Source organism: Rhinolophus hipposideros (genome assembly GCF_964194185.1).
Source record: "Rhinolophus hipposideros genome assembly, chromosome: 4".
NCBI classification, from domain to species: Eukaryota; Metazoa; Chordata; class Mammalia; order Chiroptera; family Rhinolophidae; genus Rhinolophus; species Rhinolophus hipposideros.
This window is the reverse complement of record NC_138050.1, coordinates 66,269,989-66,285,439: the sequence shown is the minus strand read 5'-3', so window position 1 is coordinate 66,285,439 and position 15,451 is coordinate 66,269,989. Positions and strand designations below refer to the sequence as shown.

The following is a 15,451-nucleotide window of genomic DNA, read 5'->3' as shown; positions in this document are numbered from 1 at the left end:
GGTCTCACTGGAAGCTGGGGTTTACACGACGTGCGACCTGCTGTCCGCTTTGCTAGCCCCCATTCTTTTGCTAGCGTAGCAACAGCAGTTATATTAGTGGCCAATGGCTCACTGGTTACAGCTGATGGCCAACTAGCCACAGCCGATGGCCATCCAATCACAGTTGATGGCCATTTACTACCTGAGCCAGCACCTTTCTATGTGAGGCCGAGAGCCTGGAAACTGCTTTTTGGGGCTTTGACCCCACACTCACCTGGTTTATTTATGTAAACTAAATATATTTTTGGAATTTGCTGTGGGCCAATTAACAATGGATTGCGGGCTGCAGTTGGCCCATGGGCTGCAGTTTGGACACCCCTGCCTTAAAGTATATCTAGGTATGTGCTAAGTAGGGGATATGTCGCTAAGCAGGGGGAAATTTTTCCATTTCTCTTGCCTGTTCTGTGAAGCAATAAATAGCTCACGTTCCAAATTGAGAGAGGTGGAGAGTCAGTCAACCCTTTCCCTCCGGATCATCCAATCCCATTCTGTTTCTCTCTCTCTTACTGCAAAACCAAACCAAGGGATGAAAATTAAGGGAAAGACAGGATCCACTATAAATCTGTGGTGTGGAGACAGAGTCCCAGAAAGCAGTTTCCAAGCTGTCGGCCTCACGTAGAAAGGTGCTGGCTCAGGTAGTAGATGGCCATCAGCTGTGACTAGTTTGCCATCGGCTGTTACCTGTTAGCCATTAGCCACTAATATAACTGCTGTAGGTACGCTAGGGGGTTGGTTGGCAGAGAAGCGGAAGGAGGATTGCAGATCGTGTGGAACCTGCTGCCTGTATCTCCAACCCAGCCACCAGCCAGCCTTTGGAGGTATGAACCCCCCATTCATGGCTCCGGTTGGTGTTCCTTTTTGGCCTCACCATATCCTGCGTTCTTATGCAGGGCGCAGGACCAGAGATCCCGCGTGACAAGTGGTAAAGCCAAGCTGAGACAGCCATTAAAGTTCTTAGTCTCTTAGAAAGAACTAGAAACTGGGAATATTTTCTCTGGCTTCCCTAGCAGAAAAAAAGTGAAATTGGTAATGAAGCAGAAGCACCATGTCAATTGCTTAAAGTTCACTCACATTTAACATTTCACACACCATTTACAATCCAGTTCTCTCTCCACCAAGTGAAAACGGCAGTGGTGCCCTTTGGGGCTTAACACGATGGTTGGCTTTCCTTAAAGTACCTCTCTCTGTCATTCCCTCCCTTCCCTTTTTTCCTCACTCAGTGGTGAGAAGTCTTCATGCCAAGTGAAACCATCTGTGGCTCCGTGACACTCCCACCCCACCTGAGCAATGTGAAACCTCACAGTTTCTTCCATCATGAGTAAAAGAGCAATGATCCTGCAACAGAGTCCTGCTTAGTTTTTCAGCTATCTGCCTACTCTGCAGAGCCTGTTTTGAGTTGTTGAGCTGCGATTGTTTATCTTAATCAATGGGATTTAACCTGCAGCATTGGTTTCACACACCAGGCATTCTAAAGAGATTTGACAGATACTATTAACATTTATTGAGCAACTTCTCTGTGCCAGGATGAATTATGTGCCCCAAACGTGAATTTTGTTGTCCTCTCAAAATTCATACATTGAAATCCCAATCCCAAGTACCTCAGAATATAACATTATTTGGAGAGAGTGCCTTTAAAGGGGTGATTAAGTTAAAATGAGGCTGTTAGTGTGGGCCCTAATTCAATCTGGCTGGTGCCCTTATACAAGAGGAAATTCAAATACATAAGAAGACACCAGGAATGGGACTGCATGGAGGAAAGACCATGAAAAGAGGCAGCAAGAGGGGGATCATCTGAAAGCCAAAGAAAGAGGCCTCAGGGGAAACCAACCCTGCCAGCATGTGGATGGTGGTCTTCCAGACTCCAGAGATAGGAGAAAATTAGTTTCTATTGTTGAAACCACCCAGTCTAATACACAGACAGTGTTCTGAAGATGTTACATGTATAAATTCAATTCATTCTTACATCAACCTGTGTGTTTACAGAGCAGGAAAAACATTATTATTAGTAGTAGTAATTATTATTGCTGCAGACAAAGAAACTAAAGTCCAGAGCAGTTAAAAAAATAAAGGAAAAGATTCAGTGGCAAATCAGTGATTGAGCTGGAATTGAAATGCCCATGTTCTGCCTCCAGAGACCGTATACTGAACCACTACACTCTACTGCCCCACACTCCGAGAAGCCCTTCGTGTGCTCCAATGTTTCTCTTTCCATCTTTAAGGAACAATAATTTCTTTTCTCAGTTGAAGGCATAGATTATGATGTCTGGAAATACATAAATAAACCAGCTCCTCTGCTCCTTTCTTTTTAAATTCCCTGAAGATGAGTTTATCTGTTAGGATTCCTCACATCGTCAGATAACCTCGAAGTCAAACTGGCCTAAATTTATTTTAAAGGTTGGGTAGCTCAGGTTGCTTCAACTCTTCCTCAAGGAGGCAAAATGGTTGCCATGATATCACGCCTCACATCTTCATACCATATCACTCTGGGATTAGACCACATCTTTTGTCTTTATTTCCTAGAGTCCTCAGTAAAGATCCCTTTCCATGTTTTGGCTTTCAGTTTTACATTTGTGGCTAAAACACTACTGCCAGGGTATGGAACTGAGTAATTGGTTTAAGACAATTAGGTTCCCACCCAAATCACAGAACTAAGGGCCTCAGGATAGATGTGGGAAAGACTTCCCAAAGCCTTGTTAGAGGTTACCACGGGCTGGGGAGAGCAGAGAATGGGAAATTATAGTTTAATGAGTACAGAGTTTCTGTTTAGGATGATGAAAAAGTTCTGATAAAAAACAGTGGTGATGGTGTACAACACTGATTGTAGTCAATGCCATTGAGTTGTACACTTAAAATGGGTATAACGACAAACTATATTATATGCCTTGCTACAAATCTAAAACAATTTATAAAAATTTAAAACAACTTTCTGAACACATTTCACCCCCATGCCAGCAAAAGCTAATATTTTATTCCCAAAGTGCCCCTTAGCTATTAAAAGTAGCCTTTGGGAGCCCTCCCTCACCACTGAACCAATGCCAGGACCAACTGGCATGAAAAGAAACCTGCCAATTATCAACAGATTTATGTTCAGGTTATTTTGAATGCTGACTTGTGACCAGGCTCAGGAAATACAGTGTGATTCATGGGAGCCGAGCACCCTTATCTAGACTGCCAGCAATTTCACACAGGGACATAATTAAGGTCAAATCACTTATTGGTGATTTGAATGGAAAAAGAAATAGGTGGTTTTTTAATGAATATTTTCTAGCGGCATTTTTAGTGTATGGAGGAAGGTGGAAAGTTCTAGCAGCGGAAAACTGACAGAAACAGGAACTGAGCTGGGGCATCTTTGTTTTCTCCTGTGACTATGTATAGTTAGGTACATACTGAGAAGTCTGGGTGAAATCTTCCTGAGTGCACAGAGTTCTTTCCTTCTGACAGCCACAACACAGATTGCTCTGTGTTGTAAAAGCCACTCAGCTGCATCATCTCTCCAGCAAGCGGCAAACTAGGTCCAAGGCAGCCATCTAGCTGCCAGGTGAGTTCACCGTGGCTTGATGTTCTGAGTAGCGGTTGTTTAAAAACAATGAATCTACATCCATGACACCCCAGTGTCAATTGAGGAATGATTTTATCATGCCTGCTTTTGTGCAGCTAAGCTGGAAAATGTGAGCTGTGACAGGCTGAACAAATTTGCATGTTTCTGGGTTGGAAAAGCGCTTTGATTGTTGGAGAGGCCTGATGATGCTGTCAAGTGCTGGCAGAGATGCTCCAGATCTCCTCTCTGGGCGGCTGACAGCACACGATTTAGAGTCAGCAGAGGATCAAAGAGCTGGGACTATCTCAAGCGAAAGTGTTAAAAACACAAAGAAGCTTGCATCTTGATAAGAGGACATCGCTGAGGAGAAAAATGAACAGAAAGAAAGAAAACGACCTTGAGTCTATAAAATGTTACAGGCCTCAGAATTGTAAAATGCCTGAAATGAGAAAAGAAAACGTGCAACTCAAATGAGAGTTTCAGAGCGGAAACGGTTGGAAGTTGTATGTTTGCCACAACTGAAGAAGAGAAAGAGGTACAAGAGATAACTACATGGATTATGCCTTAGATTACATTTCCATTTTCAAGGCTTGTGTAAGGAAGTCTGTGACTGAAAACATCAACACGTGCCTTTTAGCTGAGCATGCCTCTTTGGTGTGAAATGCAAGAATTTGAAATACAAATATTCTTTTAAGAAGAAAAAACTGATTAGTGTCAGTAGTCAAGACAAAATTTGCTTTTTAAAGAAGCAAAAATATCAGAGATGAGACATTAGGTAGAAACATAAATAATAAATTTGCTTAGGAAATTAAGTTTTTGACCAAGTGTGCCACATAGTAACAACACATTTATCAATAGGGAGTTAATTAATGATTCTCCCCCAGGGAAGACTGAAACTTCTGGCAGCATTCTACCTGTTTCAAATCTGGCTCCTCACTTTCTGATTTTTGGTTTTGGGTGTTTTTTTTTCCAGGGGAGGGGATGGGTTACCTTTTCCCTACTCTCTGTAAGAACAGCTATTGTCACCACGTCTGGAATCCCCATTCAGAGAGAAGGAGACTAGCAGTAGAGCCAGCTGGAAATTTTGAGCCCCAATTTTTTCACTTAGAATTTCTCAGGGCAAACAAATGCCCTGCCCCTGCTTTCCCCCTTTAACCTTTACCTGGGTACTAGAAGAAAAAGCTTTACAAAAACACTAGCTAGAAACCATGTTTTATTTATTATTTGAGTCTCTTTTTCTACCACCTAATATAAGATAAGCAAGCTACTGTGGGCACACAAATAAATACTTGTTTTCGGCACCATCATGCCAATAGTCCAGTCTTGAAAAGTGAACTTTCCATAGGGAAGGACAGTATCTAACACCACTCATACCCATACCCACTGCTCATACCCACGTATTCAGATAGTTAGATCTGGTTTCCATTTGCTGGTCCAGTGTTTTTTCTAAAAACTTTCCCAAAATGTATTAGCTTCTCGATAACCGTTTTTAATTGGAAAAAAAAAGGGGGGGACCCCCCCCAACCTCCAGCTGCAATATGATCATATAAATAATATTTAATTAAATTATACCCAGTGTGTATTTGACAAGCATAAAAGAGTTTTTTGCCAGTAACCTGCAATGTTTCCTGAAATTGTTATGGCTTGCTGGTGAACATTTAACATTTCAAAATACATAAAAAGGAAATTCTAAGAGCCTTAATTATATGATTCCCTGGCCTGCACAGGAAATCATTTCCTTCTAAATATTGTGCTTTATTTGTTCCGATTTCTGAATTCATAGCAAATCTTCCAGCATTTCATTTTTTCTCTGACCCGGGCAATGAACCACTACTGAGGAAAATAGCCCTAAGAACTTGACCACATTGTGCACTGTTCTAATAAAACACAAGAGGGCAGGTTTTGCTTTATTGTAAGCCCAGTTCAGCCATGCTGTTACCCAGGAAGGTCATTGTGCTAATTACATATTCAGAAACGCTCAGTAACATAACACAGTGAATGAGTAATCAGAGTGTGTACTCTGGCAGCAAATCTCTGGTATTTTAATAAAGAAGAACAAGTTTAAGCCTTTCTATGAGGCATTATTTACAACACAGAGAACAATTATACTTGAGAGACACTGTCATAGTTTTAGCTTATGTTTATAAACCTCGAAAGGAGCAGAAAATGGCTAGAAGAAAAAAGGACCAAATTCAGTCATATTATATCCAAGAAGTCTGATTGAGTCAATGTGGCAAATAACAAATATGGGTTAAGAGTTTCTACCAAACAGAGACAGTCTTGGCAAAAATATATAGAGCATACAGGCCTTGAATAGGAATCTCGTGTTTTGTGCTTGTTTTACTTTTAGAAAACTTTAACTTATCCAGTTGCTCACAATTTGGTGTGTTGTTTTCAAGATTTCATTAAACTACCTGCCAACACATAATTAAATTTGCAAAGATTATTTTCAGCTTGAACAGCCATTATAGCTAAAGTCAAAGTATCATGTCCTCTTTGGAAAATTACTTTAAAAAATGTTGGGCACACCAGGCACTGGTTTTGCCAACCAACTCCTTCCACCGAAACAGGTTTCTAAAACTTCAGATTGTAGAGAGCCCTAACATGACACTGTGAGGCCTCAACTTTCTATCCTGTCCCTACAAATGTTAGGGAGAGGATACGCACAAGAAGAAAATATGTCTGAAAAGTGTGCCCTTGTATTAAGTTGTATGGAGTAAAATTCCACCTACCGTAAGTCCAACTGAAAATCTGGAAGATACACTGTTATTTAATGGTTCAAGTTTTACTTTGAGATTTATTTATTCATAAAAAATATTTATAGAACATTCAGGATAAGCAAAGCACTGTATAAATTAATAGAGTGCAACCTTGAGTTTTATCATTGCATTGAGGAGAGCTATTATCTCCCATTGGGAGGTGAATTCGTTCTTTTGTGTGCCTGTGTCAATTAACCACATTTTCTGAGTACTTAAAGTACTTCAATACAACGGTATTGGAACTGCACAGAGAGCTGTACAACCTGGCCTTTAGAAGCTTCAAGTCTAGATGTAGACGCAAACACGACATAAACATTACCTCTTTGGCTCTAACTTCCTTCTTCTGGGATCTCCAAAAAGTTGACTGACCTGGAAGGCTTTCCAGGAGGATCAGAGTTAGCTGCTGCAGGGGTCCTCCTAGGTCAGTGACTTGAAGGAGCCACTTTACCACACTCCCACCCCAAGTTCAGTTGTTAGATTGTGGGGACCTCAATAGCTATTCTTCACCTGGGAAAAGGCTGGTGTCTCCTTTACCTACCTGTATAATAGAGAGCCAGGAAGTAGCAATTGCTTAGAAACTCAAAAGAAGGTAGAAACATCAGTTTAAGAATTTATTTTCAAAAGTGAAATGGCTATTATGTATTTCATATTTTCAAAAGGTGAAGTAGTAGTTATAACATATTATATATACTTATAGACTTACATATAAAAAGATGGGAATTGATGGTCACAAATTAAAACACAATAACTCCCAACAGATGAATAATAATCTCCAAAACATATTTATTTTTTTTCCTCTTTAATAAGTTTCTACCTCTTATTGTGAGATTAAAATTATTCATTAGGATTATCATAATTAATAGTGTTAAATCCTAAGCAAGACACAAATTAATGTCAAAGAATTTTAGAATTTGAAGAGAATTTAATTCTCAAAAGAAAGATGTTATTGGATGTTAATGAATGTTAGTTTTATAAAAACATTTCTTTTGAAATCGTAATTCGTATACATATAATTTTGTAATACTGAAGCTATAAGCATATAAAGTTATTTATTCATTTTCTTCAAGATTGAATTTTTTTCCCTACCATTGAGAAGCATAGCCCTACAATGCTTGGTGATATTTTCTGAGTTTATTTGCATAATATTCAATGTAAGTGAATACCAACATTTTTATTCTGTGAGTTTGTTCTACCTTTAAATTTGTTATAAAGCATTCATCATCGATTTATTGTAGTGCTAGAAAATGTTAGAAAATTTTATTCCTCTTATGTGAACTATAAAATTAGGAAATTATTTCTCTTAGGAAGACATTATTAAATACAATATTTATAAAAAGTTTCAAGCACTATAGATAAAAGTAGCTAAGTGTAAATGACTGTTCTTTACTTCTACCTCAGACAGATCTTACTTTAAACAAATTTTATGAGAATATGATGTGTGAAAAATCTGATATACCTGAAAGATAAGCTAGAGGTGGTTATTTGCTTTATAGAATTATTCATAATAATTCATCTATAGAAAGTAATTTTCCCTGGTGCTTTTAATGTGTAAGTGATTTACATACAACTTTTCAGGGACATACCTACCACACACAATTATACATTCATTTTAATATATTTCTCACTTGATTTAAAATTTGGATGTAAGAATGTATTCTCCAACAACCATAAGTGGAGAGCATCAACTTTCCAGGGCAGAACATGTTAATGAAACACTGTTGAATTTTCCATGAATACTGTTAAAGGCAGGAATTGAGACCTGCACCTGTGGCTGTGGCTAAAAAAGTCCAAGAGGGGCTTCACCCCCAGGAAGGACTCTGGGCTCTCTTGACTCTCATCTGCTTGAGCATACTCGCAAATATACCTATAGTTTTATGAGACTCACTCGGTTCAGATTGGGCTTTTCCATTTCTCTGGCTTTCGCAGCTTTGTTCCAGGGGGAAACACTGGGTATTTGTGAATCTTGCACACTCTAGGCCCCCCCATCTATAGGAGGCAGCTCCAGGGCATTCTTAACACCCATTCTTGACAGACATCCATTCCACAGAGAGGGACTTGAAATGAGAAGACCGATGGGCCGCCTTCTAGAACTTTGGCCTCACTCCCGATGCACAGGTACCAGAGATATAAGCAGATTAAATTCACCTTTAAATCTCAACAACTGTTAACTTCTCAGAAGCAGGGATCATCTTGGTAAGTCTAAACGTCTTAGTAAAGACTGCCTCATTCTTATCTCTCATAATCTGATAATTATTTAGTGGAAAATAACCACTTAATTCTGTATCATTATATTTTGTATGGATGGTTTGCTTTTAAATGGTAAGACTTAATTGATTAGCATTCGTAAGTAACTCTCAGTACATGAATGAATCTAAAGTCAACTCTTAAAAACATGCCAAATACATTCTATATGAAAAAATTTTCCTCTGAGGATACCTAGTAAAGGAATTGGCTCAGGATCAGCCAAATGAGACCTCAGAGCAATGGAACTCGAATCAAATTGTCTCACGTTCAGGATTGTAGCCCCCGTCAGCCTTTCCTGGAAAGAGGGATTCTATACTTGGTAATAGATTTAAAACAGTATATTAATCAACTAGAAAGCTCTATAATTTAATCTTTCATCTATTTAGTTATCACTATAAGATCCATGTGTATCCAACTATTGAATTTTATGATATGTCTACTGTTAAGAACTGCAAACTTTTGATAAATTCTTCAAAGTCTAATTTGCAAAAAGAGAACCAAATTATCATTCATTCTCCATCCTACTTGGAAAATAAGGCTGATTTTCATCCTCAAGAGAGTTTTAAAGACTTTTCATCCACAAGAGAGTTTTAAAGGCTGAAGAGGAAAATAAGCCCCATGAAGACAATCAGAAAGGCATTAAAAATATAGATGTTTGTAACTAAAAGGGATCTTGGAGACTCGTAGTTACTGCCATCCCCTAACCCCACCCCACTACTAATGAAGACACTTGGGCTGAGAGAGATTGAACTTAATCTTGTCCAACATTCAAATTACACTGACCTGCAAATTACAATAAATCCACTCTATCAAGTTTTGTTGGTGCTCTCAAAACATGAGGAGGCTTAATCAATATGGGGAATTATTATGGGAGACCACAAATCATCAACTCTACCTTTGTTTAATGGCAGAGATAGCCTCCAGCACTTTAGCTTGAGTTTGTTACACAAAAAAACAAACCAGAAACTACAGCTAAGTGTCTTCTGTGGTTGGGATCTTCACCACCAGAGTAGCTGTGCCAAAGATCTCCAACTAAAAAAAGAACAGTGAGGATTAGTTTGTTCATTGTCAGGGTCCCAACTTGGCCAGCCTCTTCTCCGGGTAAGGCGTGAGCGCTAGGCTTCTTCTGTGTACCTCTTGCTGCTTAAATGTGTCTCCATTAGCGGTGTGTATCCTTTTCGAACTCGTCTATACTGAAGGAAAGCCAGCAGCATACAAAGACCAACCAAAGCCACCAGCATTCCCACAACCACCGAGGGGGTTGTGGTCCAACTTGGAGTTTCTTCAACTGAAATTAAAGCAGAAAAAAAGGTTGCGATTGGGATTTTCATCAGCTGAATACTCTTCAAGAAGGAATGAAACAATCCATTTGCATTTCACATGCATTTTTGTTGATAAAGCTAAAACTACAGGGAATAAAATTTATCTTCTCCTTCCTCACCAACTATTTCCCATATCCACAATTGTTTGTCTTGAGAATGTGGGAAATGGCATTCCATTATCTAAATATAGCTTGTTGTATTTAAAACTTTTCTTACAATAAACATGCAGAATAAACTCTCTGAGGAAGTATATAACTACTTTTGTGAGTTAGAAATTCATTTGGAAAAGTATGTTCTAAAATGGTATCTGGAGGACTGCAAAATATACAACCCTCAGGTAGAGAAATCCTGCTGTTATCCCTACCTTTTTTATAGGATGATAAATGTGTAAGACAGATCAGACTGGCTGTTATAAAGAGACATTCAACAGCAGGATCAGATGAAATCTGTAGCCATTTAGATAGTTCTAAATAAAATTGGAATCTTCCACATGATAAACCAATCCTCTACTCAAATATATTTTGTAAGCATTCTTCTAAAAAATCAACGTATTTCATTTTTAGTATATGTATAACTATTTGTCATTTCTTTAAAAATTATCTTATCCTTGGCCAGCTGTTCTTAAATTCAGTTTCTCTCAACTGAGTTCTATATCCTACACTTATCAAAATGTAAGTTTCTCCTTCTAGTTCTTTTCCTCCAATCCCACAGAGGGCTCTGACCCATCCTGATTGGATTCCTCCAAGAGGATTTAAATTTGTCTCCTCCTCCTACAATCCACCAGCATCTGTTGCCAGTCTCAGCTTTTTAAAACACAGATTTTTATTCTGCTATTTCTTTGTTCAGGAACCAAAAATGATTACTTTTGTTATTATCCAAACTCATCTGCCTAGCTTCTTGTTTTTAATTATTATTTTTTAAACTGTGGTATAATACATATATTTTACCATCATAACCACTTTTTGGTGTACAGTTCTGTGACATGAAGTACATTCACATTGTTGTGTAACTATCACCACTATCCATCCACAGAACTTTTTCATCTTGCAAAACTGAAATGGTAACTCACCATTCTTCCATCTCCCTAAATCCTGGCTACCACCATTGTACTTCCTATCTCTGTGAATGTGACTACTCTAGGTAACTCACAGAAGTGGAATCATACAGTTTTTGTCCATTCATGACTGTTTATTTAACCTAGTATATAATGTCTTCAAGACTCATCTATGTTGTAGCATGGGACAAGATTTCTGACTAATACTCCATTGTATGGATACGCCACATTTTGTGTATCCTTTCATCCATTAATGGTCACTTGAGTAGCTTCCACCTTTTATCTATTGTGAATCATGCTGCTATGAACAGAGGTGTACACATATCTGTTTGAGTGCTTGCTTTCAACTCACTGGAGTATATACCCAGAAGTGGAATTGCTAGATCATATGATAAATCTACGTTTAATTTTTTGAGGAACTGCCGTACTGTTTTCCACAGAAGCTGTACCATTTTACATTCTGACCAGCAGTGAACAAGGGTTCCAATCCTCGTCAACACTTGCTATTTCCTGCGTTTTTTATAGTCGCCATCTAAAAGGACATAAAGTGGTATCTCTTGTGGTTTCTGCCTAGCTATTAAGGCCCTTGGTAATCAGGTCCTTCTCACAGATCCAACTTTAATTCACAATAATCTTCTACCTAAGCCTTCTACTACAACCAGGCTTCCTTCTCACAGTCCTGTCGATATAGACTACGTCTGCCTTTTGACGTTCTGTTCCCTGCCCTTCTGCAGTCTAAAATGTTCCCTTTTTCCTCCTCACCTACCTAAGATCTACCATCTCTTTGAACCTAGATCAAGACTTACCTCCTTCCCAAATCCCTCACTCCCATCTCCAACTTTTGGTTACAGTTATGTCTCCCCAGACAGGACTGTAAATTTCTTTTTCAAATCAGTAAATGAATATGAATTTGTATCTTCTAGTGGGTTACTGCATTCTGGGCATATTTAGACTCTCAGTCTATACCTATTAATTGGCTGACTTCAGAGGAGGTAGAAATATAGTCAAAATGCACATTGCAAACTTTTTTATTATTATGTTCAATCCCAGAGAAAAGAAAAAGAAGTTTCAAAGAGATATTCTCAGCTGCCAAAGACATGAAACTTCAGTAAGGAGAATAAGCAGCAGTAATTGCAGAACTAGAAGGAAAAGCAGAGGAGAGATTCCAGGGCCTGAACGACTCTAAAGTCACAGAGAGAGAGAGAGAGAGAGAGACAGAGAGATGTGAGCTCAAAAATTGTTTTGATTACTTTGTAGGCTGAAATTAAGATGAAATAGATACAAATGGGGAAAAGCCACCAACAGATGGGATGTGTGTTTTTCAGCTTCTTGACAAATGAAGATAGTTTTTATTGTTTTACCTTTCCTTTCTCAACTTGTTATAAGACTTTGTTAAATGAGGTATAATTGACATACAACATCGTATTAGTTTCAGGTGTACAACATGACTTACTGTTTGTATATATTTCAAACTAAGATTTTTTAAATAGCATATGGAGCTATATTGGGGCATGGGCAAATTAAAAAAAAATGTGTTTGCCCCTATATACACGTATCAAAATATCCTTCCATATTTTGAACCAAGTGGGAAGAGCTAATAAAAAATCTACAATTTAAAATGACTTTAAAAGCATTAAATTTATAAAACACACGCATGAAGTCCCATGCAGCCCAATCTGTTAACAGCTCATATCAATGTCACAAACTTGGCAGGGGTAGGATGGGCTAATTGGAAAACAATTCGTCTAGCTACAAAATAATGCAGAGGTATAAAACAAACAACAGCCTATCTTTCTTCAAAATTTTCATAGCAAATTTATCATAAATTTTTGCATTAATTTTTTTTTAAATATAGAATTATATTATTACTTATCTCCATTACTAAAGTTTTTGGCCTCCACTTGAATTTTGCACTGGAGACAAGTGCTGCACTTGCCTCACCCTAAATCCAGCCTTGCCTCCAAACAATGATCTCCAAGTGCTATAAGTCCTTGTCCTTGGGTGGCTAGTGCACTTTGACTTTAGTGGTTAGACCGTTCAAACCACTGGGCCAGTTTTCCTTAATTCAGATAGAATTGTGAAATCAAGTGTGGGAGTAGATACCGTGTTTCCCCGAAAATAAGACGTAGCTGGACCATCAGCTCTAATGCGTCTTTTGGAGCAAAAATTAAAATAAGACTCGGTCTTATTTTAATATAAGACTGGGTCTTTAGAATAGAATAAAATAGATAAGAATAGAATAGAACAGAATACCTGGCATAATATAATACAGTACTATAATATAATACCGGGTATAATATAATATAATATAACATAACATAACATAACATAACATAACATAACATAACATAACATAATATAATGCCAGGTCTTACATTAATTTTTGCTCCAAAAGACGCATTAGAGCTAATGGTCCAGCTAGGTCTTATTTTCGAGGAAACACAGTACTTCCTCTGTGGAAAGTCTCTTAACAACTTTTAGTTTTCTGAAACAATCAGCCAATAGCTCCCTTTCTGATGTTTAATTGGTAGTTTAAAGGCTCATTTTGCTAAATACATACGTTCTAGAAAATTGCCAATAAATGAGACATGAATGTTTCAATTTAAGGGCTTGGTTTACATTTAGAGAGAGAGAGAGAGAGAGAACGAGAGAGAAGAAAGCTCCTTGAAAAGATGAATGATTCACCCATTTAGAAGTTGTATTAGTTACCTGGCAGATCAATGGCATAGCTGTAGCCAAGTTGGTCTGCAGTTAAAAAGAATTCCTCATTAGTCACCGGAGGGAAGAAAGGAACCATGTTATACATCCGATTGTGACCAATAGGTGCCAGCTCCTGAGGCCAGGCATCCGCAGAAGGATTAAATCTTTTCATCCACTCATCAAAAATTGCATCGGTAAAGGAATGAAGGACCTGAAAGGCAATTGAACATGATGTTTAATGTTTATTGGATTGTTTCAATTAGATCAATCTAAGTGGAGCTTTCTCTAAAATGGAAGGGGGCTCTTCTTAACATAAGGAACTTCTGTGTACCCAGTCTAACCTTAATGACATACCTACTGGCATTTTAAATTAAGTTTCCAAGGATGTATGATGTGTCTCTCCAAACAGGATTATAAACCCCTTTGTTAAGTGAACAAATGAAAGTTCTGTTGTAGATTTAACATTGGCTTAGGAATATTTGAGGCCTCCAACAAGTGCAGGCTAATTATTAAGTTCAGGAAAAAAGGTAAGTATGACAAGATACATATTCCAGTCAATTTTCAGATGCTTTGGCTTTAACAGGAGAGGAAAAAGAGGTTGTGTTTACCAGTATTACAATACAAATTGACAGTTAAAAAAAGAAAATATCCAAAATGGGTTTTCAAGTTTTTCTCACCAGGAATATCCTTCTGTGTACTCATTTTATAACACTGTCATTTGAATTTTCAGTCTTATGCCAGCAAAATAAAGTCTAAAATTTTTGTAATGTGCATAGTACTTATTTTGATTTTCTCACAGAAGCTGCTAAAGTCTTTTTCAAATACAGCAATCATTACGTGTTTTAAAATATTAACAGCACAATTTCACATGCATAGCCCCAATTTCACTACAAGATGTAAATCTGAGAGTTCAGCTCAGGCTTTTTCCTTGATCATTCAAGTTCCTCTTTAATCCTAGACTCAAGTTCAAGGAGATCAGAGACACTGCCTGCTTTTCTTGCCCTCTCTATCCCTAGCACCTGTCACCCCAGGGCCTATCACATGGGAACAGGGAGATACTTATTTCAACACTTATTAATGAATTCATTCATTCATTCAGCACTATTCCTTATACCCCAAATACAGTTCTAATTTGTTGATGGTCAAATTGTGCTCTAATTAGTTATTTATTTGTCTATTTCCACTAATAAGACCCTAACTCCTAAACATCAGAGACAAGGTCTTTTTACCTTTGAAGCCTCAGGCTTAGCATGTAACCTGGACAGAGTCGGTGCTTCATAAGTATCTGTTGGCTGATGACGGTGCCATGCAAAGCAGTTTTATTTTTGTATACAATTTATCCAAACAGGCCCCTTTTCTAGCTGATAATGTTTCTTCAATCTGCAAAGTCGTGCCTTCTGTTTTCTGGCATCAGAGGCTTTTAAAGACAAACTCAGTAGCCCCTTGACCTAAGACATCTTCCCTGACTGCTCCGAGTCTGAATTCTTTGCTTTTTGCACTTCTTGACCCCTTTAATTGCATCGCTCTTCTGGTTTGTATTATGGTTGTTTACTGAATAGAGAACATTTTCATAGCTTACCTGAGGTTCCTTGTAGTCACTTGCCCCTGCTCAGGCAACAGTGAAAGTTTTCTCCCTCTATTTTCTCAAGTGGCTACTTTCAGGATAGTAACAGGAGTTTTTTGTCCTGAATGGATTTTTAAAGTTTACAGCAGAGACAATCATCTCAAAAACCAAGGGGAGATAGTAGGAGGGTGAGGGGGTCAAATATATGGTGAGGGAAGAAGAACTGACTCT

General features: G+C 38.1%; 1 protein-coding gene across 1 annotated transcript in view; it reads right to left on the bottom strand.

The window, feature by feature from the left end:
* Positions 1–9,695: 9,695 nt before the first annotated feature.
* DCT (dopachrome tautomerase) overlaps positions 9,696–15,451 on the bottom strand; it is a gene marked incomplete at both ends in the record, with an annotated part of 28,526 nt that continues 22,770 nt past the window's right edge. Inside the window, 2 exons of the mRNA XM_081046165.1 lie at positions 9,696–9,868; positions 13,666–13,867. Of these exons, the coding sequence (XP_080902291.1) occupies positions 9,696–9,868; positions 13,666–13,867 (375 nt within the window). The remainder of the gene's footprint in view (positions 9,869–13,665; positions 13,868–15,451) is intronic.